The 17,242-nt window shown below is 44.2% G+C and overlaps 1 protein-coding gene across 1 annotated transcript in view; it reads left to right on the forward strand.

Moving 5' to 3' along the window:
• Nucleotides 1-17,242, forward strand: part of LOC148442118 (rap guanine nucleotide exchange factor 6-like) — a 672,269-nt gene that overhangs the window by 569,014 nt on the left and 86,013 nt on the right. Inside the window, 1 exon segment of the mRNA XM_088464211.1 lies at nt 5,993-6,213. Coding sequence (XP_088320337.1) covers nt 5,993-6,213 — 221 coding nt within the window.

A 17,242-nucleotide genomic window follows, 5' to 3' on the forward strand; every position in this document is an offset into this window, starting at 1 on the left:
AGAGGAAGGGGCCCCCTATGGGGAATGCACATGGGCCCCCTCCTCTGTTAATACGTCCCTGGTTCTCGCATCTGCATGGCAGTCTGTGCATCTATTACTCAATGAGGTTTCCTGTAAGGAGTAAAACATACAGAAATGCATGTTAGGAACAAAAGTCAAATAATATTGTGTTCTACAGCACAGGGTATTTTAACTGTACTTTTTCTACAACGGTTAACCCATTCACATACAGTCCATTTATGCACAGAATGTGCGGCAAAATAATTTAAGTCCAACATCTCTACTGTGATGCTATCACAGTTAATAAGCTCACACAGTTATCCATACATGTGTGACACATTTTTCTTAAAGGTAAATTGATTTACTTCCTGATACTATTTTGCTGTATGTGATGATTGCATTATTATATGCAGTGGTGGATTTTACCTAGGGGCTGCTGCCTCCCCAGTAAAATCCACAGTTCCACCTCAGTGAGCCAGTTGCAGTCTTTGTCTGTGACTGTGCTTGGCAGTGGCTTCCCAATTGGTACCTGCCACTCACATAGAGGATGGCAGTCCCAGGGGCAGGTGTTTTCTCTCTCTGGTTCTGCTGGTCCGGGCTGTGATTAGCAGAGAGTGGCTTCTAGTAAAAAGCTGCTCCTCAGCCTTTCGGCCTGCCCTACCAGGCTTATAGGGACTGCAGAAGCCAGTGTTATGTTCAAACAATTAAAATCTTAAAAGTTTCAACAATTTTCTATGGTATTTGTAATAACACTTGACTGAATATAGTGTTGCAATACAATAGACATTAATCAAACTGAAACATAGAGATGTGCAGGTTCAGGATCCTGAAATACAAACATATCTGAAATTAGGAGTTAAGAGTCAAATCTTCCCACCAACTTTGGATCCCAAAAAGAGGCAAAACGTCATCTTCCCAGCACCAGCTCTCGCATTTTGAAATGCACCGTCTTCCCGGCATCAGATTTAAATTTTTTGGGTTGCATATAAAAGTCCCTCCCTTGTGATCGGGCACAATTTCACACAGGGCATCTGAGGGAGAGGGTGTGGATGGCAGCAATTTGAGTCACTTTTAGGCACTAAAAAACATCATTGTGTGTGCAGGTACTATGTTAAAAAATAACATCATTTCGGTGCCATTACTAGGAGCGTTGTGAGGCACTGTGTTGTGTGTTCTGGCACTGAAACGTCATTAGAGTGCCACTATTACTAGCAGCACTGTAGTAGCAGTTTGTTGTGTGTTCAGGGCCTTCAGGCACAGTTAAAAAAAATGTAGTATAAAACTTGTTTGTTAAAAAATATAATGTCATGATTAGGCCTATGTCATACATGTCGGTTTTCACCTGCCGGCAAAAAAACAGGCAAAGCCAGACGATTTTTTTTTTCCTGGCAATCAGTGTTTTTACATGCAACGGCTTAGAGTCATTTTTAATGTTGTTGTTTTTTTCTTCATGTACAGGGCATACGCAGCTACAGCAACAGTGCAAGCTCAGAAAAGCCAGCTGGTGTGTGTGAAAGGAAACATTGTAACATGTACTTAACTGACTTGCAGAGACGGCATGGCTGTAACACGGCAACAATGTTATGTCCATGCCATCTGAAAGGACCCACCTGTTTTCATGCTTAATTAAAATTGATACACAGCAAAAAAAGTCTGTTTTTTTTGCCGGCCAGTGAAAACCGGCGGGTGTGAAATAGCCCTTAGGGTGCCACTCTGCTTATACTAGGGCTCAGATTGTTGTGTGTTCAGGCACAGTCAATACGTTTTACAATAAAACTTCTGTGTTTAAAAAATATAACATCATTAGGGTGCCACCCTAATACTAGGAGTAATGTGAGGCAGTTTGTTGTGTGGTTAGGGCCTTCAGGAACTGTTAAAAAGGTTTAATATAAAACTTATTTGTTACACATTATAACATCATTTCATACTTAGACTCTCTGGTGCTCCTCTTAAAAGTACTGCAGGGGTGTGTTACCCAAATAGGGAGGAGGGGGGTGGGTAGTTTGGTCAGCTTCTCTTGCAACCCATGTCTGGAATTTTTGACTATTAACATTGTTTTCTTTTATTGACTTTTCTCTTCTCAGTTGCTGCTAAACAGCTCCCGCAAGACCACCTCTCTCAATTTTTATGTTTTTTATTTTTGTTCAATCAATCTTTCTTTTTTACCTGCCTTCCACTACATACTCCACCTCCATTTCTCTGTACAGCCCTCAGGCATCTGAGCTAGTTCTTGATTAATGAAAACATTCTATACTGTATCTTAGTATTGTATAGTTTATATTAAACTGCCACCCTATCTGCCATTGCAGTGCCACTCTGTTTCCTAGATGTGCTATATTCTTTTTTAAATTGCCATGTGTTTGTGCTGCTGCTCTGTCGCTTAGTTTAGCCAGCCAGCTTGCTGCAGCCTTTGACCTATATGGGTAAAAGCAATATTTTAAGCTTTGAGGTGGTCAAAATTGACTGCAAATTAATGTTATTGCAGTTTATAATACTGTAGAAACAAAATTAGGTCTAAATTACGTGATTTTAGCAGTTTTTTTTTATAATTTTGTTTACAATAATCCAGATCCAAACCAAAATACTTGAGGGCAGTCTTGGCAAAACCAAAACACTAGGAATGTGCGCTGACCCCTGTGCTTTGGTTTTGGTTTTGGATCTGGATCTCCCCTGGTTTTGGATCTGAATTTGGTTTGGGATTTTTTTCCTCCGTGTTTTGTTTACGTGTTTCGGTTTTGGATCTGGATTTTTTCTTAAAAAATCATAAAAACAGCTAGAACCACATCATTTGGGCCTGTTTTTGTTCCTACAGTATTATTAACCTTAATAACAATAATTTTCAGGCATTTCTAGGCATTTTTAACCACCTCACAGCTTACAATTTTGATTTCACTATTTTTCACCAATATAGGCCAAAGGCTGCAGTGAGCTGGCTGGCTAAAGTAAGCAACAGAGCAGCAGCACAAACGCTCGGCACTTTAAATAAATATCAGACATCTATGAAACATTGCCACACAGTAGTGGCAGATAGGATGGCAGTTTAATAAACTATAATAATGTCAGTCGGCCATGCACCAAATTGTGCCAAATGTAAAGGAAAGAGGTGCAAGATGGAATTGTCCCTCCCTCCCACCCACTCTTACGTGGGATATTAAAAAGGACATGCACAGTTTAACAAACCAAGCACTTTAGCCACTAGGACTGACACTTTCGTGGCAGAACTCCTTGGTTTGTTTGGGCCCCACAAAACATTTTTGGAAGGACTACCTTCAATTATTAAGGAGGAGGTTGATGATGAGGGTGTTGGTGGTGGAGAATGCATGTGCTGGTCCAAACTGCTGGTAGCTGTTACTGGACTGTTTCTTATTAATTTACAAATTATAAGTTTGTTAAACAAATTGTATGAACTTGCTGCAAATGACGTAACAGGGTGGAGGTGCCTAGATGGTTAATGTCCCTTCCTCTAACTTTGGCTTTACAAATGGAACAGATGCCTTCACAACTGTTGTCAGAATTTAGATTAAAATAATTCCACACCCAAGACGTTGCTTTTCTGGCTTTCATTTTATCATTAACAAGAACTGCTGCCACTGATGGCTGATTTATGCAAACCACATCTTTATCATCAACATCCACATTAGCGTCAGATAGGACACAAATTTCCCCCTCATCCTCCTTTTGCACTTCCTCCACACTATCATCCTCATTTTTTATTATTTCACCCTCTAATACTAGCACAGCCGTCATGGCGTCAGTGATTCACTGTGAAACTGGGTGACAGCTGTTATACTTACTTCCTCTATCAAAGGACTGTTTAATAGTCAATTGTTTTTTTTAATTACTTCCGATCATGAATGCGGATGTAAATGATGATGCAGGTGTTGGTGTTGGAGATCGAAGGCACTTGAATCCCACAGAGAGGGAGCAGTTGGGGACACTGGACTTGTTACTTTTTCAGTTTTGGAACTTGGCGATATACACTTTGATATTTGATGAATGCGTTCCAAGTGACGGAACAAGGAGGAGGTTCCTAGGTGGGTTAGGTTTCTCCCTCTACTCACTTTTGCTTTGCAATGGTTACATATGGATTGACAACTGTTGTACGGATTGGGATGGAAGTAATTCCACACGTGAGAAGTGGATTTTTTTTGTCTTTTGCCCCGGCATGGGATTTGGCTTTTTTAATCCATGGGCATCCCCGGTATCAACATCCTCATCACTAACAGCTTCATCATCAACATCCTCATCGTCCTTAGCACCTTCAACTACCAAAATATCCTCCTCCTCCATGTGCAATTCCACAGAAGCATTTTTCTTACAGCCCTGGGTCATGGGCCTTCATAGAGGATGAGGAAGTTGACAGCCTTGCACTGCTGGCGGCATCTAAAACATGTGGTTCTTGGCCTTGCCCTCCATATTTTCTGTGGTCTTGAAGCAGTGTCACAAGCACCACTAGTGTAGCCAAGGTGCGGTTACAAAATTCACACAAGTGCAGTCATGCGCACACACAAAAATATTAGAAAAAAAGACAAATGATGAGTTTTATTTTTTGTCAGCTCCAGAAAAACTTGGCCCCAGAGCAATGATTGATCACTACTGGAGTCGGGCAGCACTAGGTTGCAACTTGAGTTGCTGGCTGGATCTTGTGCGGTACTGCAGTTAAGCCTGACACGCACGCACACACAGAGAGAAATATGAAAGACACTTTGATTTTTTTTGTTTTTAGCACGACTGGAGTTGGGCTGGATCTTATGCGGTACTGCAGTTAAGCCTAACACGCATGCACACACAGAGAAATATAAAAGACACTTTGATTGATTTTTTTTTTGTTTTCAGTACGACTGGAGTTGGGCTGGATCTTATGCAGTACTGTGGTTAAGCCTGACACGCACGAAAACACACAGAGATATATAACAGACACTTTGATTGATTTTTTAGGTTTTTAGCATGACTGGACTGGAGTTGGGCTGGATCTTATGCAGTACTGCAGTTAAGCCTAACACACATGCACACACAGAGAAATATAAAAGACACTTTGATTGATTTTTTTTGTTTTTAGCACGACTGGAGTTGGGCTGGATCTTGTGCGGTACTGTGGTTAAGCCTAATACGCATGCACACACAGAAAAATATAAAAGACACTGATTTTTTTTTTTACTATTTTTGTTTGGAGTCCAGAACTTGGGCCCAGCGATGGACACAGCACAAGCCCAGGACACAGCAGACAGCCCAGATGGATCAGCAGACATCACAGAGACAGTGACAGCACAGTGACCAGAGACCAGAATGGATTAGAAGACAGCACAGTGACAGCACCGTGACCAGAGACCAGAATGGATCAGCAGTCACCAGCCCAGGACACAGCAGATAGCAACAGCACCTCTCCCAGCCCTACACTACCCACCCTCCCTGTTCAGTCTCCACAGCCGGAGTGAAATGGCATCCGTCGCATGGTCCCTTATATACTACATTGATTATAGAGATGAAAGCTTGCGAACTGTGAGATTTCCGACTCTATCATTATGCCTCGGTTTCAAGCTCTGACCAGGCGGGAAACTCCGAGCCTGCTTGGATCTGACTCGGTTATGCTAAATTCAGGTGGGTTCGGAACTCTGGAAACCGAACCCTCTCATCTCTACAAAACACTATTATAAATTAGAACCAAAACCAAAACATGTGGGCCCGTGAACATCTCTACTAAACATATTAGTTTAGTAATATTTTAGTAAAATTTTTTTTAAAGCCATTGAATTATGTATTAAACATTATTTATATAACTCACACATATTCTGCATTTCTTTACAGAGAAAATTTGACCATCTGTTCCTGCCCCAGTGGAACTGCACCTCAGTGCAGTGAGGCAGTAATGCTAACCATTATCCCAACTTAATAAACACTTGCTCCACCATGAAGGCTTATCTTCTTTTTAAAGATTCTCCTAAAATTGTGATAATGAATGTCAATTACCTTAATTTCCACTACTGTCTTGCAGATCACTGAGTCAAGGAAGCACAAACTCAAATATGCTAGATGTTCAAGTTGGAGCTCATAAAAAACGGTCAAGGAGGAGTTCCCTTCTCAATGCCAAGAAGTTGTACGAGGATGCCCAAATGGCCAGGAAGGTGAAGCAATATCTCTCCAAATTGAATGTGGAAGCAGATGAAGAGAAATTTCAAGTCATGTCATTGCTATGTGAACCTGCTTACAGCACTTGTGAGTGTGTTTGTTCAAGAAATTAATGGTTTCTTCAGATTGGTAATAGTGTTGAATTGAGCTTGGAGAACTGTAATTTAGATGCTTTGCTGTAAGAAAAAATGCGATTATAAATGGTATAATTACTAAAGGTTGATTTTCATTAATTAAAATCAATGAAAATTGTTCAACATCAATGTTGTGTTTCTAAGGGTAAATCACACATTTACTAGCAGATAATGTTTGATCTAGTTTTTTAAATATTAGTAAATGTGTGATTTAGCCCAGAAACACAACATCAATGTTGATCAATTTTTATCGATTTAAAATCTATCAAAATCGAGATAAATCAGCCTAGGAATTATTTAGACTCAGGACCTGATACGTTATCGATTGCAACTGCGATTACGCATGCAGACGGCTGATTGTTGCATTCTGTGCATGCATCGCAGTGTACGTGCACGAAGGTCTCACTGCGATCATACTGTGGAACTGATTCTGTAAAGATTGTAATTGCAAAGCTGCACGCAGAACTGATCCTTGCATATATGGTAATGCAGCAGGAGGCATTACGCCTCCTGTGCATTACTTAACCAAGCTGTGTTGTCCAACGAATCATCGGTTAATCTGCGTACCAGCGGCCAGCTGCGGTGACCCATGGGGTCCTGCAACTGGCCGATACAGTTTAGAGGAAGAGGCCAGGAAATCTCCATCACCTCACGGAGATCCAGGCTTCTTCCCTTCCCTGCAAAGGCGGTGACACACATCACCGCCCCCCCCCGCCCTCAAACAGCAGCATACTGTCAATCACTGCCGCAGGACCCATTCTGCACACTCGCAGAATGGGTCCTGTACCTGCACAGATTCCCAAACATCGGGGATCTAAGTTCAGTAGTGCACTAGCATGCATTGCTGAATCAGGCCGCAGTGACTACTCAGACCCATCACCGAGTGCTTGACAAGATGTGAGCATTGAGGGTGGTGACGAGGGGATGGTTGGAGGCACGCATGCGTGTCACTGCGTTTGAACGTCATTACAGGGGTGTGCATAAATTAGCCACTGTGATGCCATATGCAGCTTGGGCTTTCACTGTGCGCGATAAGGTTAACAATTTCTGAGTAAGGTCAGACCTTGTGCAAGTGTGCGAGGGGCTGCGATGGTACTCAATGTTACCGATGGTTTCGCTATTTTGCTAAGTATTATGGATGCGGGTAAGGGGATGTGGGCCTCCTTATGTTAGGCTGCAACAACATTGCGATTGCAAGCAGATTTTCATTGCTTGAATGGGTGTGCAGTCATGGAAAGTGGACATGCATATCATTGCACTGGGTGTACAGTCAATGCCAAAGTACATTAAGGGGCGTGTAGTCACAAAGTGAGACTAAAGGACTGCCTTTAACCCTCATATATAATGATGTGCTCTAACCCTCATATATATGCAAAGTTGATAATGATGACTCCTAAAAATGATGCAACAGTGTTTTTAAAAGTGATTATATACACTGTGCACACTTGTTTTACACAAATATAGTATGCTTCAAACTCAGTTGGAGATGGGGAAGCTTGCGCATATTTTGTATAATGTTGACATAAAAAAAATAATAATAATATTTGCATCTGCTCAGGGGGACAGCCAGGGCACTTGTCACAGGGACAGAGTGAAAGGTTTGTGTTTTTGACAACAGATGAGCCAGATCTGTGATCCTGGGTGGGATGTACAGTATGTATGAATTGTATTTTTCTGTAAGTAGAGTAGCACTTACACTCTCTAGCACTTATTTTACTAAGAAATGGCAGCAGGGGACCAGGTTCTGCAGTAAATACTGTGGTCAGTTATATAACGCTGTCCAGAGGGGGGTGATTAGACCGATCTTCCAACCCCCTAGCATTGTGGCTGCATAGGCTTTCATCATTATACCTTCTCATGCTCCTGGTATGGAAGTGAGAGCACTAGACCTGTAGAGAACTTTCTGGACCTGTCTGTGTACTCACTAAGAAAGGTATACACACATACACACACCATACTTGCCAACTCTCCATCATTGTCAGGGAGACTAACTGAAATAGCAGCAATCCACCTGTCTCCCTGAAGAGTCTAGCAATCTCCCTGATTCCACCTTACCCCCATTCTGTAGCTGTTATACAAAAAAAACCCAGCGATATATACATTCAAATGGGATCATTAGTATCATTTCCCTGCATTGGTCTCAAGGCACAATGATCCCTATGGCTACATGTATTTTCTGAAAAGTGTGTTTTCATCAAAAAATAGATTTTACTAACTGCTTTGGGGCTCATTTACATTTGGATTAGGGGAGAGCGGGTTCGGGTTTCTGAAATCCGAACACCCCCGATCCGAGGCCGATCCGAGTCAGGCTCGACTTTTCCCGGCTGACTCGGATCTGAAATCGAGGCAAAACGTCATCATCCCGCCTTCCGAGTCTCGCTGGTTTTGGATCCTATATAAGGTACCCGCGTCGGCGCCATTTTCTCACTCGGCTGTGGACAGTGAAGAGGGACGGTGTGAGTTAGGGCTGGCTGGGCTGTGCAGTGTAGTGTAGTGTTGTAGTGTAGTGTAGTGTAGTGTTGTGCTGTGCTGCGCTGTGCTGCTGTTGTCCATAGGGGCTGTGTCCACTACTTCAAAGTCCATAGGGACTGGCTGGACTGTGTTGTGCAGTCAGTTGTCCATAGGGGCTGTGTCCACTCCAAAGTCCTGTGCAGTGTCCCAGTCCTAAAGGGGTGCTGTAGTGTTGTCCAGGGGGTGCTCTGTCCATCAGGGGTGCTCCCCCCAAGTGCTAAAATAAAAATATTTTTTCTGTGTTTGTGAATTGTGTGCACTGTGGCTGCACGTGCATCAACAAAGGAGCAGCGCCAAGCGTGTGCCTGTGTCCCATAAGTAAAAGGCCGGCTGGCTTGTCCGTTAAAGGGTGCTGTAACCCCCAAAGGGCACTCCAAACAAAATGAAAAAATATATTTTTTTGTGTTTGTGAATTGTGTGCGCAGTAGCCGCACGTGCATCAACAAATTAGTGCCAAGCGTGCACCTGTGTCCCATAAATAAAGGGCCGACAGGATTGACCGCTAAAGGGTGCTGTAACCCCCAAAGGGCACTCCAAACAAAATAAAAATATTTTTTTTTTTGTGTTTGTGAATTGTGTGTGCAGTAGCCGCACTAGCATCAACAAAGTAGTGCCAAGCGTGCGCCTGTGTCCCATAAGTAAAAGGCCGGTTGGCTTGTCCGTTAAAGGGTGCTGTAACCCCCAAAGTACACTCCAAACAAAATAAAAAAATATTTTCTGTGTTTGTGAATTGTGTGCGCAGTAGCCGCACGTGATTCAACAAAGTAGTGCCAAGCGTGCGCCTGTGTCATAAGTAAAGGGCCAGCTGGCTTGTCCATTAAAGGGTGCTGTAACCCCCAAAGTACACTCCAAACAAAATAAAAAAATATTTTCTGTGTTTGTGAATTGTGTGCGCAGTAGCCGCACGTGCATCAACAAAGTAGTACCAAGCGTGCGCCTGTGTCCCATAAATAAAGGGCCGGCTGGATTGACCGCTAAAGGGTGCTGTAACCCCAAAAGGGCACTCCAAACAAAATAAAAAAATATATTTTTCTGTGTTTGTGAATTGTGTGCACTGTGGCTGCACGTGCATCAACGAAGGAGCAGCGCCAAGCGTGCGCCTGTGTCCCATAAGTAAAAGGTCGGCTGGCTTGTCCGTTAAAGGGTGCTGTAACCCCCAAAGGGCACTCCAAACAAAATAAAAAAATATATTTTTCTGTGTTTGTGAATTGTGTGCACTGTGGCTGCACGTGCATCAACGAAGGAGCAGCGCCAAGCGTGTGCCTGTGTCCCATAAGTAAAAGGCCGGCTGGCTTGTCCGTTAAAGGGTGCTGTAACCCCCAAAGGGCACTCCAAACAAAATGAAAAAATATATTTTTTTGTGTTTGTGAATTGTGTGCGCAGTAGCCGCACGTGCATCAACAAAGTAGTGCCAAGCGTGCGCCTGTGTCCCATAAGTAAAAGGCTGGCTGGATTGACCGCTAAAGGGTGCTGTAACCCCCAAAGGACAGTCCAAACAAAATAAAAATAAAAATTCTGTTTGTGAATTGTGTGCACTGTGGCTGCACGTGCATCAACAAAGGAGCAGCGCCAAGCGTGCGCCTGTGTCCCATTAGTAAAGGGCCGGCTGGCTCATTTCTTAAAGGGTGGTGTAACCCACAAAGTGCACTAGTCTCCAACAAAAATAAAAAAATATTTTCTGTGTTTGTGTGCGCCTTAGCCGCACGTATATATCAATATAATATAAATGGAGGACCAAACTTTCTCCGATAAAAATAAAATAGGGAAAGATCAAGAACCACTTCCTCCTAGTGCTGAAGCTGCTGCCACTAGTCATGACATAGACGATAACATGCCATCAACGTCGTCTGCCAAGGCCGATGCCCAATGTCATAGTAGAGGGCACATACAATCCCAAATGACAATGTTGAGGAAAATGACCTTGAAAAAAACATTTAAATCATCTGAAGAGAAACGTAAACTTGCCAATATGCCATTTACGACACGGAGTGGCAAGGAATGGCTAAGGTCTTTCCCTATGTTCATGACTAGTGGTTCAGCTTCACATGACGATGGAAGCCCTCCTCCCACTAAAAAAATCAAACGAGTTAAGCTGGCAAAAGCACAGCGAAGAACTGTGCGCTCTAAGAAGATATCACAAATCCCCAAGGAGAGTCCAAGTGTGGTGGTGGTTGTGATGCCTGACCTTCCCAGCACTGGACGGGAAGAGGTGGCTCTTTCCACCATTTGCACGCCCCCTGCAAGTGCTGAAAGGAGCACCCACAGTCCACTTGCTGATATGCAAATTGAAGATGTCACTGTTGAAGTACAACAGGATGAGGATACTGGTGTAGCTGGCGCTGACGAGGAAGTTGGCGAGGAGGATTCTGATGGTGATGTGGTTTGTTTAAATCAGGCTCCGGGGGAGAGAGTTGTTGTCTGTGGGATGAAAAAGCCCATCACGGTCATGCCTGGGCAGAAGACCAAACATTCCACCTCTTTGGTCTGGCAATATTTCTATCCAAATCCGGACAACTGTCTTGCCATATGTACCATATGTAAAGGTGGAATAAGTAGGGGTAGGGACGTTAACCACCTAGGAACATCCTCCCTTATACGGCACCTGCAGCGCATTCATAAAAAGTTACTGTCAAGTTCAGAAACTTTGGCTAAGACCGTAAGCAGTCCAGGGACACCTAAATCCCGTTGTCCTGTTGTATCCAAGTGCCTGCAAACCACACCGTCAACTCCCTCCTCATCAATTTCCTCCTTAGTCAGGATCGGAAGTAGTCCTGCAGGCCATGTCACTGGCATGACTGACTCTCCCATCCGGGATTCCTCTGGAGGATCCTGCATGGCTACGCCTCCTGCTGCCGCTGCTGCTGTTGCTGCTGCTGGGAGTCATTCATCATCCCAGAGAGGAAGTAGGAACACCACTACTTTTACTAAACAATTGACCCTCCAACAGTCCTTAGCAAGGAGGATGAAGTACGACAGCAGTCATGCTGAAGCAAAACGTATAACTGAGGCCTTGACTGCTATGTTGGTGTTAGACGTGCGTCCGGTATCCGCCATTAGTGCAGTGGGATTTAGACAATTGATGGAGGTAGTGTGTCCCCGGTTCCAAATCCCGTCTAGATTCCACTTCACTAGGCAGGCGATACCGAGACTGTACAGAAACGTCAGAAAAAGTGTCCTCAGTGTCCTGAAAAATGCCATTGTACCCAATGTCCACTTAACCACGGACATGTGGACAAGTGGAACAGGGCAGACTAAGGACTATATGACTGTGACAGCCCACTGGGTAGATGTATCGCCATACGCAGCAACAACAGCAGCGTCACCAGTAGCAGCATCTCAGAAACGCCAGCTCGTTCCAAGGCAGGCTACGCTGTGTATCACCGGTTTCAGTAAGAGGCACACCGCCGACAACCTCTTAGAGAAACTGAGGGAAATCATCGCCCAGTGGCTTACCCCACTTAGACTCTCCTGGGGATTTGTGATATCTGACAACACCACCAATATTGTGCGGGCATTACATCTGGGCAAATTCCAGCACGTCCCATGTTTTGCTCACACAATAAACTTGGTGGTGCAGAATTTTCTGAAAAGCGACAGGGGCGTGCAGGAGACGCTTTGGGTGGCCCGAAAAATTTCCGGCCACTTTCGCCATTCAGCGACTGCGTGCCGAAGACTGGAGCGCCAGCAAACACTCTTGAACCTGCCCCGCCATCACCTTAAGCAAGAGGTTGTGACGCGGTGGAACTCAACCCTCTATATGCTTCAGAGGATGGAGGAGCAGCAAAAGGCCATTCAAGCCTATACATCCACCTATGACATAGGCAAAGGAGGGGGTATGCACCTGACTCAAGCGCAGTGGAGAATGATTTCTGTGTTGTGCAAGGTTCTCCAGCCCTTCGAACTTGCCACACGTGAAGTCAGTTCAGACACTGCCAGCTTGAGTCAGGTCCTTCCCCTCATCAGGCTTTTGCAGAAGCAGCTGGAGAAAGTGAAGGAGGAGCTAAGATGGAGCGATTCCGCTCGGCATGTGGGACTTGTGGATGAAGCCCTTCATTCGCTTTGCCAGGATTCCAGGGTGGTCAATCTGTTGAAATCAGACCACTACATTTTGGCCACTGTGCTCGATCCTAGGTTTAAAGCCTATGTGGTGTCTCTCTTTCCGGCCGACACAAGCCTGCAGAGGTGCAAAGACCTGCTGGTGAACACACTGTCAGCTGAAGCGGATTGTGACACGTCAACAGCTCCTTCTTCATTTTCTCCCGCAACTGGGGCTGCCAGGAAAAAACTTAGCTATCCTAAGCAACCCGCTGGCGGTGATGCAGGGCAGGCAGGACCAAGTTTGGACATCTGGTCCAGACTGAAGGACCTGGCAACAATTTCTGACATGTCTATTGTCACTACATATGATACTGTCACCATTGACAGAATGGTGGAGGATTACATTGGTGACAGCATCCAAGTAGGCATGTCAGACAGTCCATACCTGTACTGGCAGGAAAAATAGGCAATTTGGAGGCCCCTGTACAAACTGGCTCTATTTTACCTGAGTTGCCCCCCCTCCAGTGTGTACTCCGAAAGAGTGTTTAGTGCAGCCGGGAACCTTGTCAGCGAAAGGCGTAGGAGGTGGCTTCCACAAAATGTGGAGAAGATGATGTTCATAAAAATGAATTATCAACTCTTCCAGGGAGACCAGCTTCCAGAACGTACAGAGGGACCTGTGGTGGATTCCAGTGAGGACGAGTTAATACTCTGTGAGGATGAGGATGTACACAACACTGAAGAGGGTGAGGAATCGGTGGATGAGGAGGATGAGGACGACATCTTGCCTCCGTAGAGCCAGTTTGTGCAGGGACAGATTAATTACCAGCTTGTTTTGTGGGGGCCCAAACGAACCAATCATTTCAGCCACAGTTGTGTGGCAGACCCTGGCGCTGAAATGATTGCTTTGTTAAAGTGTGCATGTCCTGTTTATACAACATAAGGGTGGGTGGGAGGGCCCAAGGACAATTCCATCTTGCACCTATTTTTTTTCTTTGCATTATGTACAGTTTGGGGCCTAGTTTTTCAAACTGCCATCCTGTCTGCCACTGCAATATCACTCCTAGATGGGTCACGTGTTTGTGCCGCCCACTCGTGTCGCTTAGCATAGTCATCCAGCTACCTCGGTGCAACCTTTTGGACATAAAAACACTATTGTGAGGTGTGAGGTGTTCAGAATAGACTGGAAATTAGTGGAAATTAAGGTTATTGAGGTTAATAATAGCATAGGAGCAGAAAAACCAACACATTCTGTGATTTTAGCTGTTTTTATGCTTTTTTTAAAAAAAAATACAGATCCAAAACACAAAAACCAGAACCCAAAACATGGAAGGGTGGTTTTGGCAAAACCAATCCAGATCCAAAACACGAAGAAATATCCAGATCCAAAACCAAAACACAAAACACGAAAAGTGGCCAGTGCACACCCCTAATTTGGATGTAAATCAATTTTATGACACACCCCTCAGATGCAGCAGTACACTCCCACTTTAATGCGCGCTATTAGGTGTTGCTTTCACAATCTACCTGAAATGCATTTTCAAGAGTAGGCCAGTATGACACACACAGAGCAGGCCATGCCAACAGATGCTGAGATTGTTTTGGTGGCTGAAGGAGGTGAGCCAGGTTAATTAACAGACTTCAAAGTGTTATTATTACAGCTCCAAATCAGTGTCCACAAATCCCCTGAGTGTCCTCTATTTTCATTTCCCACAAATTGACATGGGGGAGTCTGGTGGACATATTGGTGTAATCTGATTGCATAGAGGAGGTCTAACTGGTGCCTTATGGGTATGTGGGTGTGGTCTGATGGAATAGGTTAGATATGATTGTCACTATATAGAAATACATTTAATTATTTCTAAAAGCAAATAAAAGCTCTAAGGACATTTAATGTTTGTTAGTGTAGCTACAGAAGCCCAATTTGACATCGACGATAGATGCAGCGTTTTTTCTTGTACCAGCAACAGTAATAATAATAATAATTTAGTAAGAATTACCTGAAGCTTTTCTGGAGTTATTCTCAGCCATGGCCAAACAAAATCAACAGAAGAATTGCAACCAGTTGCTATTGGTATTGGCTCCCCTTCCCTTTGTGGCCAGCACGATTTATTTACCAGTTTTGTGCAGCAGCCCCCCCCCCCCAGGGTATTTGGCAATAGTAGGGAGAAGCTAAAGCTGGGTACACGCTGATAGATATATTGGCCATTCCATTGAACGGCCAACATATCTATAGTACATCGGCAGGTGTGTACACCCGATATGGTTTTGAACGACGTTGTTCACAGACATGTCGGATTGGCTCTGAACGATATATTGATCATCTGCTAGCATGTATAGGTGACCCGCTGTTCGCCTGTACACATGCTGCAGGGATCAAATGAGCAAATTTAAATGCCCATCCAGTTGTGACATCAAGCCTGGCACATTATGCAGATGATTGGTAAGTGTGTATGCACTTACTGTACCAATCATCAGATAGGTCAGCAGGTCGGTTAAACCCGTCGACCTAGTGTGTTCCCAGCTTTAGTAAGAAGGATCACTTAGGTTATCAGCTTTAAGAGAGGTGTTATTATTATTTTGTTTTAAAGTGGATCATTATTGAGGTTACAATATTTTCATGCAGGGAATTGCAGTTTGGTTATAAAATTAAGAAGAGGTGACATGAATAGGAGAAACAGGGGTATCAGTAAAATAAAAAGGAAGAAGGTGAAGTACTGCATGTCAAATGACACAAGCAGTGTGATGATTAATTAGACATATTATTGTATTTACTGTAGACATTTGAATATATTTTTTTAGGTCGATTAGATCAGGTTAGCTGTAATATAAGGTTTTGGTCATGTAAATATTGTTGTTATCATTATTATTAGCCTTTATTTAGAGGGTGCTGCTAAGGGTTTGTAGTGACTTTAAAGAGCGCCTATACAGATATAGAACAATCAGATAGCATATATAGTGCATAACATTACTATATTAAGATACTAGATAAACAATTGTGCATTTACAGACATAAGTCAAAAGTATATGACAAAAGTGGGCCCTGCTTGTGAGAGCTTATAATCTATAGAAGTGGGTGAGGACAAACAAGCATGATACAAAGAGTTTCTTAGAATGAGATTTGAAAGGCAAGTCCTGGTAAAGAAATAGCTTAGAAAGCCCATTCGAATCTTTGCAAAACAGAGAAGCAGTGGGTTGCAGAGTTTGGGAGCAGTCCAGACAAAATCCTAGAAGCGTGAGAGGGGTGAAGTTATCAGTTGGGAATAGAGGTGTTTCACTGGCAGAGTGAAGTGGAAAGTGAATGTGGTTAGATAACGGCAGAGATGTAGGGGAGAGAGAGTTGGATGAGGACTTTATAGGCGCTTTATTGGTGAGTTTAAAATGGATCATTTAGCATTAAGGGAGTTGGCGTATTGCACTTACTGCCCGTGGTGTGGCCCCGCCCCAGCTCTGCAAGCAGTGGCTGACTATACAGAAGTGAGGCTGAGCTGTTGCTGCCTAATCTCTCGTCTCCCTGCAGTACCAGGGAGCTCCACAAAGCTGGTGAGTGTTAACTATAAAAATGATTACAATAAACAAAGAAGATGTTTACAAGTTATAAATATCTTCTTTGTATTATTCTAATCCAGGGCTCAACAAATCCCAGTCACCAGGTAGCCATGGCGGCTAAGATTTTAGTCTTAGCAACCAGGATTTCCAAGCCCCCCCGCGTTCCCCTCCCCACCGCCACAGGGAAGCTCCTTTTGCCAGGTTCCTGCTGAAATTTTACCAGCGGGCGCCAAACTCACTGCAACAGCAGCCAGAGCTCACTCCTGAGCTCCGGCATCCAGCTCCCCTCATGGGCACTATGGGACAGACATCATGACATCTCTCCCATAGTAACGAGGAGCAGCGGCAGCCGGAGCTCACTCTTGAGCTCCAGCGTCCGGCTCCTCCCATGGGCACTATGGGAGAGATGCCATGATGTCTCTCCCATAGTTCCGAAGAGCAGCAGAAGGCAGCGGACACAGGATTGTGGCATAAGGTAAGTATTCTGGGTTTTTTTTGTGTGTGTGTGCACGGCACACTTAGAGGGGGCTTAGTACTGGGGGCACTATTAGAGGGGGCTTAGTACTGGGGGCACTATTGCAGGGGGCATACTACTGGGGGCACCAATACTGGGGGCACTTTTAGAGGGGGCTTAGTACTGGGGGCACTATTACAAGGGGCTTACTATTGGGTGCACTATTTCAAGAGGCTTACTACTGAGGGCACTAATAAAGGGGGCTTACTACAGGGGGCACTGTTACAGGGGGCATACTACTGGGGGCACTATTACAGGGGGCTTACTATTGGGGGCACTATTACAGGGGGCTTACTACTGGGGCATTATTACAGGGGGCTTACTACTGGGGGCACTATTACAGGGGGTTTACTACTGGGGGCACTATTAC

Source organism: Taudactylus pleione, unplaced genomic scaffold (assembly GCF_031769625.1).
Source record: "Taudactylus pleione unplaced genomic scaffold, aTauple2 ptg001609l, whole genome shotgun sequence".
In the NCBI taxonomy this organism is placed as follows: Eukaryota; Metazoa; Chordata; class Amphibia; order Anura; family Myobatrachidae; genus Taudactylus; species Taudactylus pleione.